The sequence below is a fragment of the Cupressus sempervirens genome, chromosome 9 (assembly GCF_028749045.1).
Source record: "Cupressus sempervirens isolate cs-2001-9-10 chromosome 9, ASM2874904v1, whole genome shotgun sequence".
Lineage (NCBI taxonomy): Eukaryota > Viridiplantae > Streptophyta > Pinopsida > Cupressales > Cupressaceae > Cupressus > Cupressus sempervirens.
In genome coordinates this window covers 448,442,999-448,469,316 of record NC_143126.1, presented here as the reverse complement: position 1 = coordinate 448,469,316, position 26,318 = coordinate 448,442,999, and the positions used below count along the sequence as shown (strand labels likewise).

General features: G+C 35.3%; 1 protein-coding gene and 1 long non-coding RNA gene across 3 annotated transcripts in view; one reads left to right on the top strand and one right to left on the bottom strand.

The window, feature by feature from the left end:
* Window positions 1-440: 440 nt before the first annotated feature.
* Window positions 441-25,387, top strand: LOC149539239 (uncharacterized). Its single transcript, XR_016356201.1, has 10 exons — window positions 441-620; window positions 8,487-8,592; window positions 17,908-17,973; window positions 18,104-18,326; window positions 18,761-18,810; window positions 18,914-19,229; window positions 19,349-20,246; window positions 20,346-20,420; window positions 20,517-20,646; window positions 24,869-25,387. It is a non-coding gene; the product is annotated as an uncharacterized LOC149539239 (long non-coding RNA).
* LOC149539236 (uncharacterized) overlaps window positions 9,679-26,318 on the bottom strand; it is a 97,379-nt gene continuing 80,739 nt past the window's right edge. The window contains exon 6 of one of the 2 annotated variants that reach the window (XM_089800569.1): window positions 9,679-10,085. In XM_089800569.1, coding sequence (XP_089656695.1) covers window positions 10,068-10,085 — 18 coding nt within the window. In that variant the 3' untranslated portion in view covers window positions 9,679-10,067. Of the gene's footprint in view, window positions 10,086-22,134; window positions 22,758-26,318 lie in introns of those variants that run through there. The other variant, XM_089800568.1, reaches the window with a different exon arrangement.

The following is a 26,318-nucleotide window of genomic DNA, read 5'->3' as shown; positions in this document are numbered from 1 at the left end:
GAAATCATCTCCTACTTAACATATAATATTAATAATTAACATACTTGAAGTTCTATAAAACCATAGATAGCCATTACATCTATATTTAGAATTCTAATTTAAAAGTGCATGTTACATTTCAATTTTGTTATAAAAAAACTAAAAAGTCATATCTGTAAGTTTTCTATTTTACTAATATTTTATTTTTAATAATTAGCAAACTTAAAATTCTAATAAAAGCATGGATAATCATTGCATCTATATTTAGCATTAGACTTTTTAAAAGCAAGCCTTATTTTCCAACTTGATTATTAAAACAAATTAAAACTCGTTTCCAGTTTTCTATTTTAATGTTTTAAAAAAAGCATCTCGTTATTTCTCTATTTTACCGTTTTTTTATGGTTTTAAAAAAGGCGTTCCCATTTTATTCTCCATTCTATGGATTTACAGAAACGATGATTTCACTTCTACATAAGGGAATATATTTGACAGGCAGCCATAGATTGTTTCTTTCCATTTTATTTTCTTAATCTTTTTGAAAACAAATAAATTCTCTGCTCAAATAGTTTTCTTTTCGACTTTCATCATCCTCCCCGATGGTGATTTTTCCGTCTGGAGAATTATGCAGAGAAGAGAATATTGTAAGTTGAGCACTTTTTCGTCTGTTTATGTTCTTCATGATCATTACATTTCATAAACAGGGTTTGAATGCATTCCAATTTACTGAATTCATTAAATTTTATATTGTTTACGATTGAAATTGGTGTTGTTAATGGTATATTTTTATGATTTCCAAACTGTTGTATAAAAGGTGATTCAATTTCAATTTTGCTTGGGTATTTTCGCACAGCTTCTAATACTAACGTTTTCTCTGTTCTGCAAGCATGATTTGAATCGTAGAACAGAAAATATATTTTAGAATCAATTTTAGAATTTAACTAGGGTTTACAAGATTTACATCAATGTTCTTCATTTTTAAACCCTGAAAGCAAAAACCCTGAAATCTAACAACGTAAACACAATTGAAGAATTTCAACGTTATTTGTAATTGATTTCGATAATTAAATAAACGAAATAGTAGTTTCCCAGAATTTGAGAGTTGTCAAATTTAAAATGCTAAAACACTATGTCATTTAATTGCTACAGAAAAATTATGACTATATTATGTTGGCGTTGACATTGCCTTCTTTGTGTTTATTGGTTTGAAATTAAATGTTCTTATTAATTCATATTAAAAATGTAGGCCAATATGAAACTACTCTTCACAGAGCATGCTCACTGTTGCTGCATTTGCATTTCTATTGAGTAAAATTCTTGGGATCAGATGCATTTTCCCATCACCACTAAACTGATGTCTAAACTCAACGTACTAGGTGTTTCCTATCGTTTAGTATATTGTTTGTTATTATTGAGTTCATGAGCTTTGATTGTTTTTCATTAGTTGGGGGATTTTAATTACATTGTGGCATAACGAAGCATTGAAGTTAAACAAGATTTCTATTTAGAAATAATTTCCTTTTATTGTTGATTTGTTTTATGGATTTCTCATTTCTTGTGTAGAATTAGCTTGATCCTTGCTTCTTTGGAAAGTTAATATTTAAGTTTTCGTTAAGAAGTTTCTAGTTTGGCTTTTAGATTGGTGATTTTTAGGCATGCTTTAGTCACAATGACTGAAATCTCTTGTGAATCCATTTGATAATGGTTTTGTTTGGTATATTTTGTTTGTTTGTTTTGTGTTTTTCTAGCTTTGAGATGCTTTTCTTTACAAATGGTGATAAATTATGAGAAGTATAGAGAAGGGAGAAGAAGGGGAGGAGGATAAAGGGAGAGATAGAGGGAGAAGAGGGGAGAAAGAGAGAGGAAGAGAGGGAAAGGGAGAAGAGAGAGAAAGAGGGGGAGGGCCAAGAGAGAGAATGGGGTAGATGGGGAGGGATGGGGGAAGAAGGGGGGAGAGAGATTGAGAAGGGGGAGAGGGAGAGGGAGAGTCGAGAGAGAGGGAATGGGAGAAAGGGAGGGAGGGAGAGATAGGGGAGTGAATATTGGAGATGAAAAGGAAAGAAGGGGGAAGATAAGGAGGAGGATAAAGGAAGTGATGGAGGGAGGGAGGGAGGGAGAGATGTGGGGGCGAGGGGGGGGTGGGGGGCAGGGCGGAGGGAGAGATGTGGGTGGGATAGGGGGAGAGATGGGGTGAGAAGGGGTGGGTGAGAAAATGGGGTAGAAAGGAGGAAGGGGGGAGAAAGGGAGAGGAAAAGGGGGAGCAACAATGGGGGAGATGTAGAGGTCAAAAAAATGAGGGATGGGGAAGGGGGCGGGCAGGTTTAGAAAAGGTAGAGGGGGAGTCAAGAGGGGAGGGAGGGAGAGAAGAAGAAAAGGAGTAAAGGCAGGGCAGGGGGGGAAAGGTTTAGAAAAGGTAGAGGGGGAGTGAAGAGCGGAGGGAGGGAGAGAAGGAGAAAAGGAGTAAGGGAAGAGAGGGGGTGATTGGGAGAGGAGAGGAAGTGAGCGAGGCAGACATGAACAAGGAGGGAGAGAGGGGGAGAGGGAGAGAGAGAGAGAGAGAGAGGGGGAGAAGGGAAGAGAGAAAGGGAGAGAGAAGATAGGAGTGATGGAAGGGCAAGAGAGGGAGGAGAGGAAGAATGGGGATGGAGGTAGGGAGTGGGATGTGGGATGTGGAAATAAAGAAAGAGGGAGAGGAAGAGGGAGGGGAAGATAAAGGAAGGGGAAGGAAGGAGCGAGAGAGGAGGGAGAGGGGGACACATGGAGGAGAAGGGGGATAGATGAAGAGAGAGGGGAAAGAGAAAGGAGGAGAGGGGGAGAGAGGGAAAGAGGGAGATGGGGGAGAGAGTGGGGATAGATGAAGAGAGAGGGGAAAGAGAAAGGAGGAGAGGGGGAGAGAGGGAGATGGGGGAGGAGGAGGAGAGAGGGAGAGGGAGAAGGATAGATGGGGGAGAGAGGGAGAAGGAGACAGGGGGAGGGGAAGAGAGGGGTTGAAAAGGGTGAGGAGAGGGGCTAATAAGGGGAGACAAAGTGATAGATAGCGGAGAGAGATAAGAGGCAGAGAGGGAGAAGGAGGAAGGGGGAAAGAGAGAAGGGGGAGGAGATGGAGGGGGAGGGGAAGAGAGCGGGTGTGATTGAGAGATAAAGAGAGAGAGGGAGGAGAGAATGAGAAAAGGGGAGTGGGAGAAGGAGAGATGGAGATCGAGAGACGAGGGAGAAGGAGAAGGAGATGAATATATAGGAAGAGAGAAAGAGGAGGGAGAGAGGGGGAGGGAGAAGGGGGCTAGATAGGGGGAGGGGAAGAGAGAGGGGATGATTAAGAAAGGAGGGGGGAGAAGGGGGAGAGAAGGGGGGAGAGTAGGAGAGGGAGAGATGTGGGGAGAAGTGGGAGAAGATAGAAGTGGGGAGAGAGGGGGGAGGCAAAGAGAGAGGGGGCATTGAAAGAGAAGGGGGGGAAGGGGAAGAGAGAGGGGGGATACAAATGGGGAGAGATGGGAGAGGAAAGGGGGAGAGAGAGAATGGGAGAGGGAGGGAGTTAGAGGGAAAGAGAGAGGGGGGGAGAGATAAGAGGCAGAGAGGGAGAGGGAGAATGGGGGAGAGATGGAGGGGGAGGGGAAGAGAGCGAGTGTGATTGAGAGAGAAAGAGAGAGAGAGGGAGGGAAGGGGGGGAACGAGAAGAGAGGAGTGGGAGAAGAAGGAGAGATGGAAAGGAAGAGGAGTGGGAGAAGAAGGAGAGATGGAAAGGGAGAGAAGGGGGAGAGGGAGAAGGAGAGGAATATATAGGAAGAGAGAAAGAGGAGGGATAAAGGGGGAGAGGGGAAGAGAGAGGGGGGGAGAGATAAGAGATAGAGAGGGAGAGGGAGAAGGGGGAAAAGTGAGAAGGGGGGAGAGATGGCAGGGGAGGGGAAGAGAGCGAGTGTGATTGAGAGAGAAAGAGAGAGAGGGAGGGGGAGAAGGAGGAGTGGGGGAAGAAGGAGAGATGGAAAGGGAGAGAAGAGGGAGAGGGAGAAGGAGAGGAATATATAGGAAGAGAGAAAGAGGAGGGAGAGAGGGGGAGGGAGAAGGGAGGTAGAGGGGGGGAAGATGGGGAAGACAAGGGGGAGAGTAGGAGAGGGAGAGATGTGGGGAGAAGGGGGGAAGGGGAGATGAAAGAATGGAGGGAGAGGGAGATATGGGGGGAGAGAGAGGGGGTGTGAAGAGAGAGGGGTGATTAGGAGAGGAGGGGGAGAAAAGGGGAAGAGAGAGAGGGAGATAAAAATGGGGAGAGATAGGGGAGAAAAGAGGGAGAGGGAGAATCGGGAAAGGAGGGAGTTAGAGGGAAAGAGAGAGGGGGAGAAAATGAGGCCCGAGAGGGGAGAGAGGGAGACCGAGAGAGAGAGGGGAGAAAATGGAGAGGGGGGAGAGGTAGAGATGGTGGAGAAGGGGAGAGAGTGAGAGTGAGAGTGAGAGTGAGAGAGAAGGGGGAGAGAGTGAGGGGAGAAGAGAGAGAAGGGAGGGAAGGGTGAGGGGGAGATAAACATTGTGGGAGAGAGGGAGGGGGGGGGGAAAAGAGAGGGGAAGATAGAGAGAAGGGGGGAGAAGAGGTAAGAGAAGGGGGAGAGAGACGGGAGAGAGAAATGGGGAAGATAGAGATGGGGCAGGGAGATGGAGGGAGGACTGGAGGGAGAAGTTGGTAGAGAGGGGAGGAGAGAGAGAGGGGGAGAGGGGGATTTGGAGGGGGGAAAGGGGTACATGGAAGGGAGGGATAAGGGGTAGAGAGGGGGAGGGAGTTGGGGAGAGAGGGAAGAGAGAGGAGGGGGTAAAGAGGGGGAGCAAGATGGGGAAATGGAGAAAGAGGGGAAGGGGAAGGGAGGGGAAGAGAGAGTAGGGAAATTGAAAGGGAGGGGACAGGAGGGAGAGGGGGAAGAGAAAAGGAGGAGAGAGGAGGGAGAGGGAGATACAAGAGATTGTTTGTATTATGATACCCTACAACCTATCTTTTGTTTCCTTCATCTAGTATGTTGAACAAAGTGTCTTCATATTCATCCTATCTTTCATTTTTATCTCATATGTATTATCATGGTGGGGAAAAATTTATCACATAAAATTTAAACAAATAATTTATTGGGCCTTTTTGTATGTCTTTAGTGCAAATATAATTATTTCCTTACAAGAATGGTTTGTATGTCAAATAATAGGTAATTAGTATAAAATAATTCTTATCTAGAGATGGTTCTTCATTCATGACTAAAAGACAAAACATGATGTTTTGTTTGCATGTGTTTATTGAAACAATAGAAGTAAAATAATTTGGAACAATATTCTTTGGTATTGGGTACACACCTGGTAGGTCCCAATGAAAGACAAACATTAGTTCATATGTTTCAATTCTTCAAGGTATCAGGAGCTGTGTATTTGCCAACCCATTAAACATTAAAGACATTTAATTTGACCATAGATTATTATCAAATATTTTTGTATTATTATATGTGGTTGAAAGATAGTTCCAATTTGATTAAAAAATGAATCGCAAAGTGTATGTAGATGTATATGTGTAGCTGGCATATGCATATGAATGATATATATGTGCAATTGTGTTATTTCATCCTTGTCATCAATAGCTGGCATATTACTAATGAAAGGAACATGGTTCATTATTGAGCTTTAAGACAACTCTATTGTTTGGCTGATTACATTGTCGTGTATCTTGTTTTTCCTTTTCTTGATGAAATGGTGTTATTAAATCATGGTGGCTCTGTGACATGCAAGTGTTTCATCACCTCAATAATGTTCCTCAACACTTTACACCTTGACATCAAGTTCTTATCAATACTTATCAAATAGTCCACCTTGAACCAACACCTTGTTAGCAATGTAGGATTTGTGATATTTCACTTGCAAGCATAAGTCCTAAAGAGTCATCAATTCTTTTTCTTTTTCACATCATGCTTAAACTAAAATGCATGATGATTTTCTTTGTATTTCTTATTATTGATGATTTTTGTTGATGGTCCATCCTTAGTCTCTCTGGGATGTCAGTCACATAGAGGACTAGAGGCATGGGGCATATTTTCTTTGTCTTCTGTATGCGAGTGAGTTTTGATGATCCTATGTACTCTAGTGCATCAAGTGTATATGGTAAGTGTCTCCTCTTGATTGGAATGCCACATATACCTTGACCTAATTCATTTGGACACTTAGGTGATTTGGACCTATATCCTTGACTATTACATCGTGTTTGTTCCACAAGATTGTGCTTACGACCATATCAACATCTATGTCTCGATATGAGAATAATCTTGCTATAGTAAGTAGGAATCTGATAGTGAGTCATCTTGACCTCTATGTCTTTGATGTTTATGTTAGGTTCCTACACCCTATCTGATATAGATCATATTCATATCTTCATAGTTTTGTTTGCACTAGTGATAGTGGTATGATCTTGTGATGTTTATTAATAAGGCTTGATGATAATAACAAGGATCTACTTAACGACCCTTGCAAATCACACTTTGCATTTCATATTAGGTCTTCCATTTTGCATTTGAGTGAGAAGAGAGTCTTTGTCAGTCAACTATGTTTATCCTCGTATATCTTCCTCTCTTCTTGAACATGGCTTCATCATCTCTTAGTATTTCACCCATCGTCATTTCTCTCATATCCTAATATCAAAGGGGTTAATCATATCATCACATCTTTTTGGACCCCTTATATAGCATTTTGACCTATTTTTTACTATCTCGAATTTCCTCAAAAATTGCACCTAACCTAATTTCAATGTCCTAGATTATTTTTGGGACTGAAATCAAATTTTGGATTCATCTTGATTTTCAAAATCATAATTTAAAATTTATGTCTTCTATGTAGAGTCGACTTACCTTTTCAAGGAAAAACTTTCACATATTTCAAGGCAAGCTATATATATATATATATATATATATATATATATATATATATATATATATATGACCTAATTTCAAAGGTATACCTTTCTGGTCAAACTAGGGCACATTTTCACGCTTTGTGGTCAAACTTGGTCCTATGCTTTCTGAATCACTTATTTGTCATCACGAACCTTATCTTTGCTTAATTTGATCGAATCTATTTCCTTTCAACATCTCCTCTACATCATTTCAATTTTCATCTCGAAGGGGTAGGAAAAATATATCATTGATCTTTAAACATTATAAATTGATTATGATATGCTATCTTTGTTAGGGGCATCTCAGCTTCATCACTCCATACTAATTCAACATTTGTAAATCCTTTTTCTACTTAGGGAAGATGCTTGATCAATTTAATTTATCTTTAGACATATCTATTCTCATTGCATCACATTAGTTATGGTATTGTCTTATCAACCTTGTCCAAATGTTCAATTTTATTGCTTCACTGTGCATTTAGGATTGTCTATCTTGTTGCACTTCATTCAATCAGATTCAGAGTTAGATATCTTATTAGTTATCATGATATCAGCATTCATTGACTCAATGTGTTATCTTAGATCACTCACACATTGAATCAAAGAGGGGAAAATGTAATCACCCAATTTTGGTATAGGAAACTATACGCCCCCTTTTTAGTACCTCTACGCTAGACCCCATGATGCGCTTAATCCAAATTTGCATGATTATTTAACCTATAATCCTTGATCAAATCATCAATTAATCATTTATTTGATTCAATCTTATAGTTCAACCACCTTATCCTAAGTTTTAATAGATTAGAAGAACATGCTCCCTTTTAATTAAATAAAAATCGTCTTTCTGTTGTGTGCACATGAAAAATATATTTTCTAATTTAAAAAGAAAAAGAAAAAGAAATTTTGTCTACACCTTAAATGTAAACTTTCCAAGGTTAGTGGAATATCTTTTGACTATTTTATCTCCACCACTCATCTTTTGCCTCTTAATCCCATCCTTCCATTTTTCCTCTTGAGAATCTTGAGTGCATGGATAAACTAAAGACCAAATCTCAACCATTGCTTTTGCCTCTTAATCTTTTCCATCTAAATCTCTTTAAAAGGAGGCTCTCTCCTCACTCTCTCGTATCTCTAGAGTCTAGGCTAATGTTATGTGGCCATTTTGATTTCTTGAGCACTCACTTTCACTCTTGCATACTAGATTAGCATTTCCTTTTTATTGCATGTAGAATAGTGCATCTACCTTAAATGGGGGATAATAATCTTCACCTTGTTAGCTTAGTTTACTTTCCTTACTCTTGTATCGCCATGATAGCTTAATCTTGCATTTCATTCCTGTATTAGTCTTTCATCTTCATTCTACTTATCTTTGCATTTGCATCTTCATTTGAATCTCTCATTCTATCACTAGTACATTTGGGTCCCATTTTCAACCTAAATTTTTGATGAAAGGCCAATTTGGCTTGTCAAATTCACTTTTTTTATATTATCTTGAAAATATTGAAATTTTGACCATACTTGAAATGTTTGTCGAAAGTTTGATGAGACTTAATTTTATTGTCAAAATTTTGATGACACTTAAGTACTTTCGTCAAAATTTCTATGTTGTCAGGATATAAAGAAGAAGAAAAAAGTGAAACTTCATTTATTTTGACGTGACAAATTGTGACAGCGCAAGAGGGTTGAAGGGGAGCCACCTTTGGTCAGCTTTGTTGAAGGTAAGTTTTGTTTTATTGTGTTAATAAATTTTGCTTGAGTATTCTTGTGTTTGAATGATTTGTGGACATTACAACTGATCATTGTCTCTTAAATTTTCCTTGAGACCATTTGTGTCGTATCCCATCCCTCCAGCCTAATCACTTTCTCCTTCAACTACATATGGTTGATGGAGATCACCATATTCTCCCCTAGACCTCCTTCTATATGGATCTTAGACAATCAGCTATGGTACAGAATAATCTTAAAAAGGCAGGAAAAAATGAATATTCAAAACTACAAGGCACTCGATTCTTCATCATCTCCATCACAAAGAACACAATCCCCCGAGGATGCCACATAAGGAACGTTGCACAAAGGTTAAAGCATAGAGGAGGAATCCCCAACCCCCTCAAATCCCCCTTGATTCAACCATTCCCCTTAAAATTGAAGGTATGTGGGTAGTTCTCGCACCAAACTTGCTCCCCCACTTTGTATCTAGCCAATGTAAATTATATTGGGAATTTTCCTAATCCTCAAACTCCATGGTGAAAATCAAAATCCACAACCCTTAGGAAATATTTTAAACACATCCCATAGTAACATTGTAGGAATAAATACTTGCGCTCCAAAAACTAGGGCTTTAGCTAGATCTTTCATACTATTGACTCATTAGAATGGGGAGGTTACAACTAATCTGGTAAAATGGTGGAAGCATTCCTAGACTAGGTAAGTATCTTCCCACTAAAAGCAACCTAATCTAGTGAATCATTAGCATCAAATGCTGAAAAAGGAATTTCATTCATTCACCTTAAGCCCTAACCATGCTTAGAAAAAAATTATAAGAAAAACAATATATTTGAACTTCAAGGACATAATACCTGGTCCAGAACATAATAAATATCGTAGCTTTTCAAGCACCAAATACAATTAATTTCAATGTTACTTTGAATTATGATATGCAGTTTGATAATGAGTTCTATATGATATATTTTTGGTCAAGACTAATGAAATTTATTTTAATAGATAACATTTTTTTGACAGTAAATAATTAGTCTGTTAGTAGAATTTAGTAATTGTATCCTACCATGTAGTCTAATGTTTGCTAATAAAGAGAAAGATAGAAGTCACTTCTCATTGCTAAGAATTTACATCAAAACATCATTACAATCAATGTTTGCCTCCATATATCACAAGATTGATTGTAAAACACCCTAACAATCAATGTTCAACTTCACATATCGCACCATCAATTGTGAAGGCTATATTGTCAAGCTCACGACAGACTCTCATCAACCATGTAGTATTAAAACTAGACATTATACCAAGTTGGACGTGTCTGTGTCCAAGAGAAAATGATCGATCTTGCATTAGTGAAGCCACATAAATTCCTCTAAGATTGGCCTTCAGTACAATTGAAAGGAGAGAAGATGACGTTTCTAAATTATATGCAAAACTGGTCTTTGCTCAAGATCCCCACATTATTATTGCCCCCATATCATAGTCTCAAATTTTTCTACATCAAATACAACATTCATTTCTAAAAAACTATGTATAAACAGGGAGGAATAACTTTCATACCATTGACAATATAAACAAGAGAAAATGAAATCATTTGTAATTCATTATCTTAGATTCTATTATCAAGATAATACAGAATTAGAATAGAAGAAAGTTTTTGAATCAACATTTCAAATTACAATTATGTCATTAAACTAATAGAGAGCTAGCAATGAAGAAAGTTATAACATTATCATTTTTAATCACATGATATCATAAGAATAACATAGAGTTAAGGGAGAAGAAAGTCTTTGCAATGACATTTCAAATCACGTGTTATTATTAGAATAACAGAGAAGCAAAGAAGAAGAAAGATTTTATGCTGATTTTTTAAATCAGACTCCGTCCGATAATAGGGATCTAGAGGCCAGAATAATTTGTTTTTACCAATATCTAAAATCAGACTCCATAATTAGGATGGTAAAGGGCTAGAAAAGGAGAAAACTTTTGCATCAATGTTTCAATTGTATTAGAATTTATGTGCTAATATTTTGAATCAAACTCTGATTTATCATTCAAATAATAAAAAGTTAAATGAGTGAATAAATCAAATTAAAGGGAAGCACAGAAGTGGTTTCACCACTTACAAATATAACAATAACCACATTGAGCTCTAAACAAGAAGCATTGTTGTTATTTGTGAGACATTGTAATCCTTCAATCAAGTTATAAGGGCCAAAATATTTGATCATGTGTATTCATTTATATCTCCTCATTGCTCAAAATTTTCTCTTATTGTGGATTCTAAAACCTTTAAGATGTTATCAGGGGTTGTAATCAGATATAGAATTGATTTCATAGCTTATGTTGCTTCTAGCACTACTATATCCTGCCACATTGAAAGACCACCCAGAAGGGCAACTAAAACTAACAGAACTCACATCACTAACAAACCTAGGGCCAAAATTCAATGTCAGTAAAGAGCAAGAAGAAGTAGTATTGCTCATATGATCAAAATGAATATCCACATTGGCAGCCATGAATTCTAATTCTACTTCCTTTCACCTACACATCTCATGACTTGTATATAATATGCATTGAAAATATGAAAAGGCACAACATGGGCCCGATTTAAAAACAGAGAAAATCCAAGGCAAAGAGAATCTAGGTAAACTTTAGATAGGGTTTAATCAATGAATCAAATACAGATTATGTTGAAGAATGGTGCTTGCTAGAATTAAAACAATAAAAAGGGTATATAAAGCAAAATTGTGGACTTGCAATTTAAGCTTTGGGATACAAGCATAGCTGTCTGGGGAGACATTAATCCTCCCTTTCTCCTTTCCTTTTATTCTCTCTCACTTCAAACTAATTCAAATGGATCTTTCACTGCATTCATGAAAACTTCATGTGATTTCTGTAACTCTTTTGGGCAGCTCAACAGCATGGGGAATGTATGATTCACCATAAACATAGATTCTTGTTGGTTCTTCCCAGTGCTCAAAAGTGATCATGTAATTTTATTGATATATAATGGGAATGTATGAATTATCGTAGCTTTTCAGGCACTAGTTTTTCTTATTATTATATATATTTATATTGCATAATTCATTTGATTTGTTTAGATGCCACCCTTACTGAAGAGATAGAAATATATAATTATTTTATTATTATCAATTATATACAAGATACTAGTAATGCTTGTATGTTTATAATTGACATAATTTTATATCCCGAATATTTGCCTGTGAAGAAAGTCCACACCTAACAATATGAACCTAGAACAAAATAAGGTGACAATTGTTAGATTGTGGTCTCAATTCAAAAGAAAGGGTGATGGAAAATGTTATTGTCCTTGCAAAAAATGAAAGGACTTATAGAATCGAAGAATTCTAATCACAATAACTTAGAGACATTGTAAACAACATGATCACATTGAAGGGGAAAAGGATTTTTGTCCTTTGGTGAATGTGGATATCAAACTAGTGGAAAATGGTGTGAATATCAAAGAAGAAGGTAATGCTCCCATGGAAGAAGATAATCCTGAGACAAAGAACACAATTGAAGATGTTGGTATTGGTGCAGTTGATAATGTGTCAAAGAACAAGATTGAAGAAGATGTTGCTAGTGCAACTGATGAAGATGATGAAGATGATGATAGTCGCACATCTAATGATAATGATGAAGAGAACCTTGATATACCTATAATTGAAAAGGCATACGAGCCCCTATACCAAGGCTCCCAAACAACACTTCTCTCCCATGTATTATTGCTAGTAAATTTCAAGGTTATGAATGATATATCCAATGTAGCAATCTCATGTATGCTAAGGTATAGTGTCATTTTTTTCATCGTCTATTTTAGTGTATCATTAATTTTTTTTATGTTAAAAAAAAATTTCAATAGGTTGATAGGTTTGTTACCACCATCAAACATTCTACCTCACTTTTACCAAGAACTATTGGCCATTATGAAAGATATTAGAATGGAGTATCAAACAATATACGCATGTCCCAATGATCATATTATATATCATAAACAACATGGATTTGCAACACAATGCCCTAATTGTCACATTAGTAGATATCAATGAGATCAAATAATCAAAAAGGTGTCTCACAAGGTTCTTTGGTACATTCTCATTATTCAACGTCTATAACAATTATTCAAGTGTACTAGCTTGGCACAATTTGTGGGTTACCATGCACACAATAGAAGTTAAGATGGCATTATGTGAATGTCTACAGATAGTTCTTCATTTAAGGACATAGAAGATAGGTGGCCAATATTTTAAAAAGAACTTCATAATCTGAAGCTTTCATTGGCAATAGATGGTGTCAATCCATTTGGAGAGATGAGATTTGTTTACTCGGTCTGGCCTCTTTTTTTTTATTAACAATAGCAATCCTCCTTGGATGTCCGTAAAGAGGGAGCACATAATTTTGGCAATGATTGTACTAGGTATTTTTCCATTTAATAGTCATCTAAATTAATTTATAAATACAATATCAAAATGGTTATAATAATTATGTTTTGTTTATGTTTATTCAACTAGGTAAGTACCAAGTGAAAGATATGAATGTATATATTGAACTCTTGATTGATGAGTTGTTGCAGTTGTGGAATGGGGTCACTATGTATGACATCTCTAGACTGATTGGTGAAAGACAATTTCAATTCCATGCAAGTCTTGTATGGACAATACATGATGCCCCTAGACTAACACATTTTGTGGTATGTAAAACTGTTAACACATATTTTTGGTATGTAATAGTACTAACTCATTTTTCTATATGTTTAAGTTGTGTGTGATAATTGTAAATATGAATCTTCTAGTACACATGTCATCCAATTATACATGATCTTGTAGGTCTTTAGACAAAATGAAAATTTACATGTCCAATTTGTGGTCCAAAGATGAAATCTCGTCATTCAAAAAGTTTAGGAAAGCAGATGCTCGATGAGCATAGACACTTTCTTCACATAAATCATAAGTATCAAATTATAGAAAAACATCATTTCAATGAGAAAGAAGAGACATCAAAGCCACGAAGAATGACACCTCACATGTGGAAGTTGGAATACAATAGAATGAATTGTCGAAGTAATGGCATTCCATCTGATGCAGGTTTTTGTATGAAATTAAAATTTGGATATTGTCTTTTGTTTATGAATGATGTAATTGTTTTTTGTGAAGGTCGTCAAGGAATTGATGAGCAACTTTCAAAAGGACTTAAAAGCTATCCTAGACAATTTAGTAGGTTGTCGTACTACGAGCACCTCTCAATCATGCATTTGTTTGATGCTATGCATATTGAAAATAATGTAACAAAGACACTATGAAAAATATTGGATGCAAGGCGTGACAAAGAAAAATTGGTCAAAATTTATAATGACATTGATGAATCCAATCATGCATTAAAGTTTTTCCTTCAATCAAATAGCAATGGAAACTAGATTAATACGAGTGTCATTCCTTGGTTGTTAACATAGCAGCAAACTAATGTCATATTCGAAGTCATAAAAAAACTAAATTATCCACGAGATTTTCTATAACTTAAGCAGTCTCATATCAAAGAAAGGTTATTTTGGGTCAAGGTTGAGAACGCATGATTAGCATACCTTCGTCAAGGTAAGTCGTGTTTTTCTCTATTTACAATAAATTTGTAAAACATCATGTATTTTTTATTGTTTTATTTAATAATATATTGAAAAGATCATTTTATTATTATTTGATGTAACCCAATCTCGTCAAAGAATAAATCAGAAATTGACACAACACAGATGTTTCAGAATGTCATAATTCTTCATTTAAACTTTTGTAACTCTACTCTGCCTCTACAATGAAATAAAACACCTACTTATTACAATTCCCAAAATTACCATATTTGGTAGATTTTCGAAAAAAATAGATTTTTCTATTTTTAGTCATTTTTAAAACACATCCTACGAATCCTATTTTTTTCAAGAAAAGCCCCCAACTAAGGCAAGACGAATTGCCAACTAATCAACGAAATCAAAAATATGATTTTAGATTTATTACAAAAACAACTTTCTAAACAAACAGGAAAAAACACAAAACCCGAATTTGGAGGTCAAGATAATATTTTAGGCTCCCGAAAAAATGTCAAAATAGTCACCAATCAAACTGAGCTCCATTGACAATCCAAATAACTCCTCACACAACTGCCTGTAAAATTTCAGCCAAGACCCACATCCGAGTCAAAAGTTATATCCTTCGAAAGTAATCTCAACCAAAACCCACATCTGAGTCAATAACATTGACCCTTGGATGCCCCTGCATCATTACTATAGTACGTTCTACCTCTATCTCTCCCACACAAATTTGACAACATGAGTATCAAACACATTATATATGATTTTGAAAAATACATGAGGTTAGAAGTATTATTTGTTAGATTTGTTATATAGATATTATTTTTACGTCTTGCTCTTCTTTTTCTATAATTTTTTGTAGAGTATCATTAATATGTTTTTGCATGATGAATATCTTCTAGGTGGTTGTCATCTAAAAAAATTGATGAAAAATATATAAAGCATTTGAAGAGAAAAATCCTCAGCTTTTGTGTGAGATGCAAAAGTGTCTACCTTCAACTTTTTTTAATGCACAAGAACACTACCTAATACATTTAGTTGAGGTGATTGAACTGTGTGAACCTATACCAACTACGTCAATGTGGATGGTTAAGAGTGAAGGGTTTGGTTCAACGGAGAGCATGTCCTAAGGGTTCCGTGGTTGAGGGGTATATGGTCTACCAAACCATGGTGTACATTAGTGAATATCTTCCTAAGTTTGCGTCAAAGATCTATGTAAATTGTGTTTGAGGTCCCAACTCCAATAACACATTCAAAGGGGAGTACTTTATGGGGAAAGGTAGATTGAGGAAAGTGAGGTAATTATAAGTTGTTATTGTAGTTAATTAATTATTATCCATCATCGATATTAGTTTTTTCTAACTAGTCTATTTATTTTATATAGTTGCTCGTGAGTGAGATGCACTTCATTTGTCTATTGCAAACAATCTTGATTGGATGATGGTATGGATTGAACAATCTTACCAAAATGGCCATTGATTAACATGGGAAGGTGTTGCTCAATTGGTTAAAGAAGTTTATCATAATGGAGATCCCAATGTTATGTCAATGGTAATTGATCTAAAAAATGGTTTAAGAGGTGGAAAGGTACGTATAAGTTAATCTAACATGACCCATTTGTTTAATATCAACTTGCGGATGGATACATAATTTTGACATGTTTGACAAATAATAGTTCAAGCACCACAAAGCTATGTACCACAATGGCCGTACATTTTGCATAAAAAAAGTGGACGACACAAAGAGAACTTGTAATTCTGGGATAACTAAAGTCTTCGAGGTCACCAATATTTCATCTAGAAACGACATGCATCCTCAACACTCTAAAAACAGATAGTATAGCGTTTTGGATGAAATAATTGAGTGTAACTTTAATTCCTTCAAACTAGTTATATTCATTGTCAAATGGTACAGGCTACGACTTAATCAAAATGTTCTTGATAAACTTGTTATTGAATATGATAATGGATTTACAATAATTAATACAAGGTCATTTAAGCCAGTTGAAAATGAGCCATATGTTCTTCCAAGCCAATGTAAGCAAGTTTTTTACTTTGGTGTTCCACATAAACTGGGTTGGTCATTTTTCGTTAGACATGGCCCAACAGGAAGACCAGTAAACTATAATGTGATTGAAGAAGAAGATACCGAAGAAGTGGAAAACGAAGTAGATGATGATGATAGAAAAGATGAAGAAGGAGATGGTGGTGGTGGTGGTGGTGGTGGTGCAAATGATGATGTTGGTGGTGATGATGATGATGATGGTCATAGTGACAATCGTGACGATCATGATGACAACAACGATGACGATGATGGTCATAGTGACGATCATGATGATGATGATGATGGTCATTCTAACGATTTGGATGATGATGGTGATAATGATGATGTTCATGATGATGAGATGGATGAAGAAGATGATCAATGACATGATCAATGGAAATGTATTAGGTGTTGATTAGATTGAAATATTTGTTACAATGCTTAGTTCTTGGTGTCGATTACTTACAATATGGTTTTTGTAGAGGTAAGGAATTATAAAGTATACAATGATTATGATGTATGCATATTGTTCATGTGATGTACTATGTAATTTGTAGCATAAGTATCATATAATTTGTAACTAACTTAAGACAAATGATGTTCATATGCAAGAAATTATACCCCTTTGACGAGGATCGTACACAGCGACATGGATCGGGAGGTATAAGTTTATTACATGCTTGCTTTCTCTTTACCTTCAAAATTAACTTTAGGCAAACTTCATCAATATTAGCCTCATTTTATAGAAAACTATCTCTCCTTCAACTATATCTCTCATTTGACGGGGTACAAGTACCACCAAATAGGCATCTATCAGATGTGTCTTCCTCGAGTGAGGGAAATGCAGGAATAGAAGAGGATAGTGAGACATGTAGTAGGTCTACAGAAAAGAGACAAACTAGAGGTCAAAAGATAAGAAGAAAATGTAATAAGCGCATGAAATTTTTCCTTTTTCAACGAGGGTCATGTTTTTATGATGATAAGACAAGGGGCGACATCAAGGTTCCCTTGAGGTACACACATCTTGAGAAAGAATGGGTACCCAAGGAATTACCTCCAATTAACACTGATTTTTGTGTTAAAAAGAGAATATATCACATAGCTCTATCATCATCACATGGTTTGAGCTCATTTTCCATGGATGGCATAAAGGTCATTTATAACAAAGTTGTTGAATTGATGGAGTATGCATAACCTTGTTACAATTACAATAATTGGATGCAGATAGTTCAATATAAAAAAAGAATGCATAGGTATGCACTATCAGCAAATTATCTACAATGGAAATAAAACAATCAAAGTAAAAGACTTGTGTGCATTGATGGAAGGCCAAAAGTAACAAGGAACATTGTAAGTTTTATCAATAATACAGGTCTTGGGTCAACTAATAAGCAACCTAATTGCATTTTCGAGGCATGTGAGGGAAATCATGTTTTTGTATGTGCGCTAAAATCAATAAGTTTAGGGGAAGAGTTGCTAATAGATTACAATTTGAAGCGCATAGATACAAAGAAAGTTATTATCATGGGACTTGTAAATATTATATATGTAATATTTAAACTAATTACTTCCAATTAGAACTCCAATATACAATATACCATTTTATTAATAAGATTTTTTGCTAAGTTGACTATTTTTACCATTATGCTAATGTTTTTATATATATTCTTTGTCATAGGGCGACAAGGCAAATCCATCAGATGACAAAGGCAGGGATGTTGCTCCCACCCCTTCTCCACTGTAGGTAAACCTTTTGTATAAAAATTTGTGCAATTGTAATTTTACAAAATGTCATATTATTATGTTATTTTTGTTAAGGTTTTGGACTTGTTTTGATTGTTTTACTGATGTTTTTGTCATAATGTGATGCTTAGGTGAAGGGAAAAGAACGTATTACACAAGAGAAAATACTTTCTAATATGGAGGCCACAGTATTATGCGATGATGACATCGCATATACTAGTAACCCTATAAACATGTGTAAAAAGAGCCTCAAGAGCATCAATCTATACATTCTTGGGCTTGAGATGGATCCAAATCCAACAGAAGAGAAAGAGGCCACAAGAAATGAACTGTCATAGAGCATGCTATCTAGAAGTAAGAAACAATGAATCTTTTGCTAGGACAATAGTTCAATAAGACTTTATGTTTTATACTAATTTTTGGATCATGAACCACAATATGTATGTTTTGTTATAGCAATTTTTGAGACCTTACCGAGTTGTTCCACCTAACGAGGGTACTAGTGTAGCTCTTACAAGTATGTGATTTCAATTTTCAATCATCAGAAGGGACATTATTTTCTTCATGATTATTATTGACAATTTTATATTATTGTTGTCATGCTTTTGCAATCCATTTTTTTAAAAACAATACATTGTGTGTGTGTGTGTGTGTGTGTGTGTGTGTGTGTGTGTGTGTGTGTGTGTGTGTGTGTGTGTGTGTGTGTGTAATTATTTTTCAAGTGTTGATGATGTGCATATGCCTCCTTCCATGAGGCTGACTAACACTCTGAGATTGCCAACTGCAAGATCGGCAACAAGGAGCATGCAAACATCCACACCTACTACAACTAGAGTTGGTAAATCCTTGTTTTGCTACATTTTGTTATGTTTTAAATATGATTTGATTTGTACTTTCTTGTTGATTTGAGTATAGTATGACATTGATTAACTTTGTGCAAGGACAAGTACACCTCACGATGATAAAACAGATACCAGTACTGGTGATAATTTACCAGACTTTCTTGGAGCAGCTCATGTTACTTAGATATTGGATCGTTGGAGGCATCATTGTTGATGGCCAAGAAAGATATGATTCCCTTAAAATTGCCTAAGCTTCTAAGTACTTTAAAATTGTGATTATTTAGAGTGTATTGCAGTTTACTTATTCATAACTCATTTTTGACTAATGATCTCATGATGATTTGGAAGAAATGGTCTTTTTATGAAACTTTTTACATTTAATATTGAAGATATTTGGATCCACATTATGTAAAAGGTACGTAACTTGATATAATTGGTTGCTACATTTTTTCGTTTGTCGATTTGTTATAATATATTCAAGGTACATAGCTTGAACTAAATTTTTTATCTAACAATGTTGTTTTTTGTTAAAAGGTGGAATGAGCAAGGCCCTAAATTAAAAGATCAACTCATAAAAACTATGGAGGATCTCTTTGGTCAAAATATTTTGAACAGAGACCAAATTTTTAAAAAATCTTACAAACATCTAAAGACCATGAGAGACCAATATAGAAGGGCTCTAAAGCTCAACCCAAAGTACGAGCATCCTTCTATGGTTCCAGAGATGGAGTGGAATGAAATCATTGAAGATGCCAAAGAGAAAAGACTAAGAGATAAAGGAATTAACCCACCACCCAACAAAAATAGGTATGTGGTAGTATTAATATAATTATGCACAAATTAGTGATCTTTATATTTATATAATCTAACATATTTCAAAGTTTACATATAAATACTTCATGACACATCAAAGGCTGCACAAGCTAGAAAAGAGAAGGTTGGTCAACACTATCTTAGTTTTGGTGGATATATGAAAATTCACTCACGCCTTGTAAGTAGCAGTAGATGAAATTTCATATCAATTTTTTATATAAAATTACAAATAAGAAATACATTTAATATTGACGATATTATGCAAAAAATGCAAAGCATTCAATTTAATCTAGCACTCATAGAAGAGGATAAACAAATTGGCTTCAAGCAAAGCTATAAAGCAGTGGTTGCCCGTCATTGTACAAATTCCAATGGTCAAAGAGATGTAGAAGATTCCAGTGCACCGGTTCACACACAAGTAAACAAGCCTAATGAATAATAATAAAAATTGAGAACATCATGAAAAATAATCTATTTTATGTTAATTTTGAACAATGATAACAATGCGTGCATGACATTTCACTGCAACCTTCTACCCCTAGCACAAATCTTACTCATGATGATGAAAGCATAGATCCTACACATGACGAAGGCCTTGTTGTGCATCACAATGATATAGGTACATATTCAATTTCTATTAAAAATTAATTATTAATAAAATTTAACATCTTAAATTGCAACTGGTGTAACCTTTATGTGATAATTTTTGAGTATGCAGAGCATGATGTTAGTGTTGAGCATGTTAAGGTTGGGGATGAACAAAATATGATAGTAGATGATGTGGCACTGTCAAGTAAAAAATAATCCCTGTTATGTTCTTTAGATTGATTAAATACTTATACTATTTTTTTAAATGTTTAAAATTAAACCCATTTATTTCTTATTGCAGGGGCACATCAACCTTGTCCTCAAAAAAAGTAGAGGAAGCTTCATGTCATAAGATCAAAACCACAAGAGCCACAAGAGAATGTCGAAGATAGTCACGATGTGCCTATCAACCTTTATCTTCAACAAAAAAAGTGAATGTTAAAAACCTCGTTTGATGATGAATGTGTTGATGTTTTTTTATGAATGTTGCTTATTAATAAATTGTATGTCATGTTATTGAATATTGTTATGTAATTATAATGATTGATGTGTTCATGAATTATCGATGAATGTTTATATGTATTAATGAGTTATATCTTGTGTTAATTAATATTATGTGAATATAATGATTGATGTGCTCATGAATTATTGATGAATGTTTATGCATAGTAATTAATTGTATGTTGTGTTAATGAATGTTCTGTGATTATAATGATCCAATGATATACTTCTAAAATGAAGGAATGAAATATTTACTTAATTGTTAATGGAGAATTTAGAGTGATTATAGAGGGAGAGGTCAAATGAGCTTCCACCTTCATGTGGTTGGCACTGTTAAGTAGAGAATATGAAAAGATTCTTGAAACCAAGTGAAGGTCAAATTAAACCTATCAAAACTAAACAACAATATATGGTCCCATCAATTCTTTCCAAATGCCTTACCAACTTAACACTCAAATAAACCTTCACTAAATCATCATAACAGCTTCTAAATAGGATCAGATGGATCAAACTGATTATAGAGGTAGAGGTCAAATGAGCTTCCACCTTCATGTGGTTGGCACTGTTAAGTAGAGAATATGAAAAGATTCTTGAAACCAAGTGAAGGTCAAATTAAACCTATCAAAACTAAACAACAATATATGGTCCCATCAATTCTTTCCAAATGCCTTACCAACTTAACACTCAAATAAACCTTCACTAAATCATCATAACAGCTTCTAAATAGGATCAGATGGATCAAACTCATTTGTTAATTACAAAGGCTTTATGAAGAGACTCCCAATGGAAGCTTTGCCATTTCCATCATAATCTAATTCGAATGTCATACTATGACTGTGGCATTAAGAACAATAAGAATGGTTAAGGCCATTATACACCAAGAATTCTCCAAAAAATGTGATTTATTGGACTTCTAGATTTTAATATGGCATTTTGAACCACTCTGCCTGTAAAAGAAATGACAATTGGTGGTTTAAAAATTAATTTGAATCATGGGCTGCATAAATATGTGGCTTCCACTGTGACACCACATAGTAACTTACTAGATCCCATATGATATTTTAAGCGAAGGCTTGACATATATCGTTTTAAATCTTTTCCAATATACATTGGAATAAAATACCTAATCCTCTCAAGGTTTGCAGATAGCAAAACAGAAGCCTTTAACTAAGAGTTCACGAATAGGAAAATGTCATCGATACAAGTATATTGTTTAAAACATCACCATGATGATGTTAACATTTGTACATGCCAAACAAATGGTCCATGCACAAAAGCTATTACAATAATATATGGTTCTGAACATCAAACAGAAAAGCAATCTTAAGCTAGCTTCTAAATACTAAAATACAATCACTTTTGCATACACTAAGAACCAGTACAGGGCACACAAGAATACCTCATTAACTACCAGTGAATAATTTAAATACCAATATTGGATAGAATTTAATTATCCAGAAACAATGGATACAAATATTTCCGTTCCATGTTTTAAATAATTTCCAGTCAAATGTTAGGATGTAATCAATGCTTTACATAATAATTTCTTCCCTTCCACCATTTTTTGTCTTTGGCTATTCCATTTTAGGAGAGAGAATTGCTAGATTATACACCCTAAAGATTGTCCCGTCTCAAGGTAACGCCTTACAAAAAATATCTTGGATGCATGATGATATGTAATATTTTTTTGCCTGACATCAACGACTGATATGAGGGAGATGCTCAGATACAGATACAGGAGGATGTAAAATGAATCAGTTGACATCTATCGTACAACTGAAAACTTCTTATTATGGGATTAGAACTTAGATAATAGCCATCATTGGCATCTCTGGTACAAAGTGAAAAGTTAAGAACATTCTTAACACCACATACTGCTAAGCCTTTACACATGTATTCTTCAGTTTGGAGGCGAATTTGGTAAAACTGCTTCCTGAATTGGTACTAGGGGCAATTCACCTCCATATATTTCAGGCAGTTGGCTTTCATCAATATCATTCAACAGAGTTGCTGTTATATCCTTCTTCTCAACTAACACTACCTGAAGGGAAGGAAAAAAACATCAAAATATCAAAAAGCTTTTAATTATGTGCTTCATAGATTTGAAAGTGGAATAATCCCACAGTGAACAAAAACATGCATTCATAAAATAACTTCCAACATTAATAAGTACATAAGTTGTTCTCTTTCCATTGTGCTCCTATGATGGTAAAAGGAAGATCCTAGTTTTATAACAAACTTATACTAAGGAAACCTAATTGTTCTCTCAAAAACTATGTCCAGGAAGGCACATCATGACATAAATTACATTTACGCCATTCTACATTTTCTTGCAAATGCATTTATCATTGGGCATTGTCCAACTCTTTGAAAATGTGGGTTAAAGCTTTTAATCCATCTTCACTACAAGATGCAATCAAACAGGCAAGAGCCAAGGAACCTTCAACTTTATAGGCAGAAATCAGTCCAAAAGAATATCACCCAAAGATGAGAAGCAAGATGACAAACTGAATACAAGAGTGCCCAACTCACCTAAGCCTAAACCTCCTAAATTGGATTTCGAATCAAGAAGTGATTTGAGGAAGAAAAAGTTGTGCTCTATTTGTCAGGAACCATGGAAACTGGATCACAGGTGTCATGGGAAAGGAAAAACTTATACATCAAGGTCACATCTCACATGGAAGATGAGGTAACAAATACTAGCTCAGAAGGTAAGCATGAGGAGGTTCATGGTACAATTGCTTTCTTATGAGGGGTTCCACACATAAACCTTTCCAAGCGAGAGGAGTGTTGATGAGACAATTGATAATATGTCTGGCCGATAGTGCGATGACTTATAATGTCATCAATGAAGATTTGGTAGTGAGGCAAGGAATACAAATTGAGGGAATTTTAGGGTTCAAAATCAAGATGGCAAATGGACTCAAAACGCGTTGCACTCAGATAATTTTGCAACTGAGCATCCAGTTGGATGGTTCCACACTCACCAATGTTTCTTTGTGATTGGACTTGATGGGACAGATTTCATAGTGGGAATTCCATTGTTGCAATCTCATTGGATATAGTCAGGACTTCCAAACCAAAGAGTTGGAATTCACTACTGACGGTAGGAAGGTAGTGTTGAGAGCATGGAACGATGAACCCCAGAAGGCAGTGACTGCTAAAAGGATGGAAACATTCTCTACAAATTTCATAGTCCAAGTGGAAAACGGAGTAGCATAGCAGCTTGTGAAGAAAGATAAGTAACATTTTAGTGAGTTTAACTGTTTGATACAAATGACTAGTTCACTATTTTCCAGGAAATATAAACCAATAGCAGTTGCAAGTTTCTGGCAGTAAAGTGTTTCTGGAAGGAAATTCATGCCGACCTCCAAGACTAATATGGGACCATGGTGATGGATTGCTAGGGGACAAGCAATCTCTTGGGCGAGAGGACTTGTAATATCCCAATTTTGATAGGTGAAAATGAATTGTATTTCATTTCTAAAGTCTAAAAAGGAATTAACATCAATAATTTCATATTACCATAAGAAAAATTAAAAGTGCATTAAATAATGACATAACTTTAGAAAATTTAATTTAATTTACTTTTTAATTGCAAAAATTAATATTATTTAATTGTTCTCGGGAGTGGAGAACCTATGATTTTGAGAATTGATGATTACATGTGCCTAGAAAACCATTTTCCTCAGTGCAAGATTTTACTTTGATGGAGCTTGCAAAAAACAGGCAAGTTCTTCAGTTGGCTTATCAATGAAAATTGATAATGATCAACCAATCAGAGAATAACAGGAATTTCAAAATTATTTATCGAAGGACTCAAATGCTTTTTTCTGGTATTTGAACATTATCATAAGACTGTGTTCACTCTTGGGTTTTGGAACTTTGAATTTATTTACTGTGGTTGAATGTGAAGACCTCCGGCAGTATTCATGTTCCAATACATTTATATAGTGATATTTGTCAGATTTCTTGTGGCCCAGTTAATTCATATTGTTGTAACTAGTGCATCTGAAGTTTCTGACAAGGCAAAGTACTTGAGGTTTCATCGATAGCATTGGTAACAGTGTGTTCTGATCAAATTAACAAAAGCTCAAAGGTAGGTTCTTTAATTTAGCTGTTCTTTTAATACTTTGCTTATGTGGCACGCAGGAAAGTTATGTGGCACGCAGGAAAGTTATGTAGAAGGTGATATTGAAGAAAATGCTCCATCAAAGCATTATTAAGATTGATGATGCTGTTATGAAATCAAGAAGACCGTGTTACTGCTGTTAACATTTTCAGTGACAATTAATTTTCTTTATTTAATCATGCATATTTTAGCATATATGTCTTAGGGGAGATATACATATTCTCATCTATAGTTTTCAGCTGTGCATTCAACTAGTTCTAATTAATTGCATTCAGGAATAACCACATGTTTTCACATGCATAATCCATTGCTAGTTTTCAAAATAAAGCATGCTGTGTAGTAGTTTTTGGTAGAGTTTTATAAGTTAACTTAGGAATGAGATCTGTAGTTCTCTTTGAATATGAAGAAGTCTACGCTGGATGTAGACTCATAAAAGGGAGATGTTCTTTTCATTTTGTATTGTTTCAATTGCATCCGCTGTTACTAAAATACTCTGATAGCAGATTTTTTAATTGGAAAAAACAGAGCATCCTCTGTTATCATTGCTGTAGCATTTAATTTGCTATTTTTTTCTTCTTTGTTGTTGTTACATTTCTCCATTTGATATCAGAGCTGAATGTTTTATGACGGCATCATCATCGCAAACAATTTTTTCATTCCAGAATTTAATGGAGCTGATTATCAATATTAGTCAATCAAAATGAAAACCTTTTTTATAGGAAAAGACTATTGGGAAATTGTTGAATCAGGGTATGAGGAGCCCAAGAATTGGGATGATCTTCAAAGTAATGAAAGAAGAATTTAAAAGGAAGCTGAAAAGAAAAATGCAATAGCTCTATTCCACATTCAGATGGCTCTTGAAAAAAGCTTGTTTCCTAGAATTGTTGATGCACAGATAGCAAAGGAGACCTAAAAGACTCTAAAAGATGCTTGATATGGCAATAATCAGATTAAGATTGTGAAGCTACAAACCTTAAAAAAGAACATGAGAATTTGAAAATGAAGGAGAGAGGATTTTGTGTAAGAGTCAAGGACACGGTTAATAAAATGGCCACTTTAGGTGAACCTATTGTTAATGTTGTAGCTTCAATTGGATTGATTTACCACAAGATACATTGGTATGACTGATTATTATGATTAATAATCATTAGACAATTAATGTGCATGCGTGTGTCTATATGTATGTATGCATGTATGTAAGTAATCTTATGATAACTACTGTCTAATTATTAATCTTAAATATTAAATTAATGAATAGACATGTCCCTTTATGTCTCTTCTTATCTTAAACCATGTATAAATGCAAGAGGTCGCTGCACTTGAAAACCATATACCGAAATCACAAGCAGTATTATTTCATTTGCAGCAATCCTCTAATTTTAACATGGTATCAGAGCCAAGTTCCATACCAGTCTGTGAGGTTCATAATACAAGCAGAGATTCTACATTGTTGAGAACAGACTTCCACCA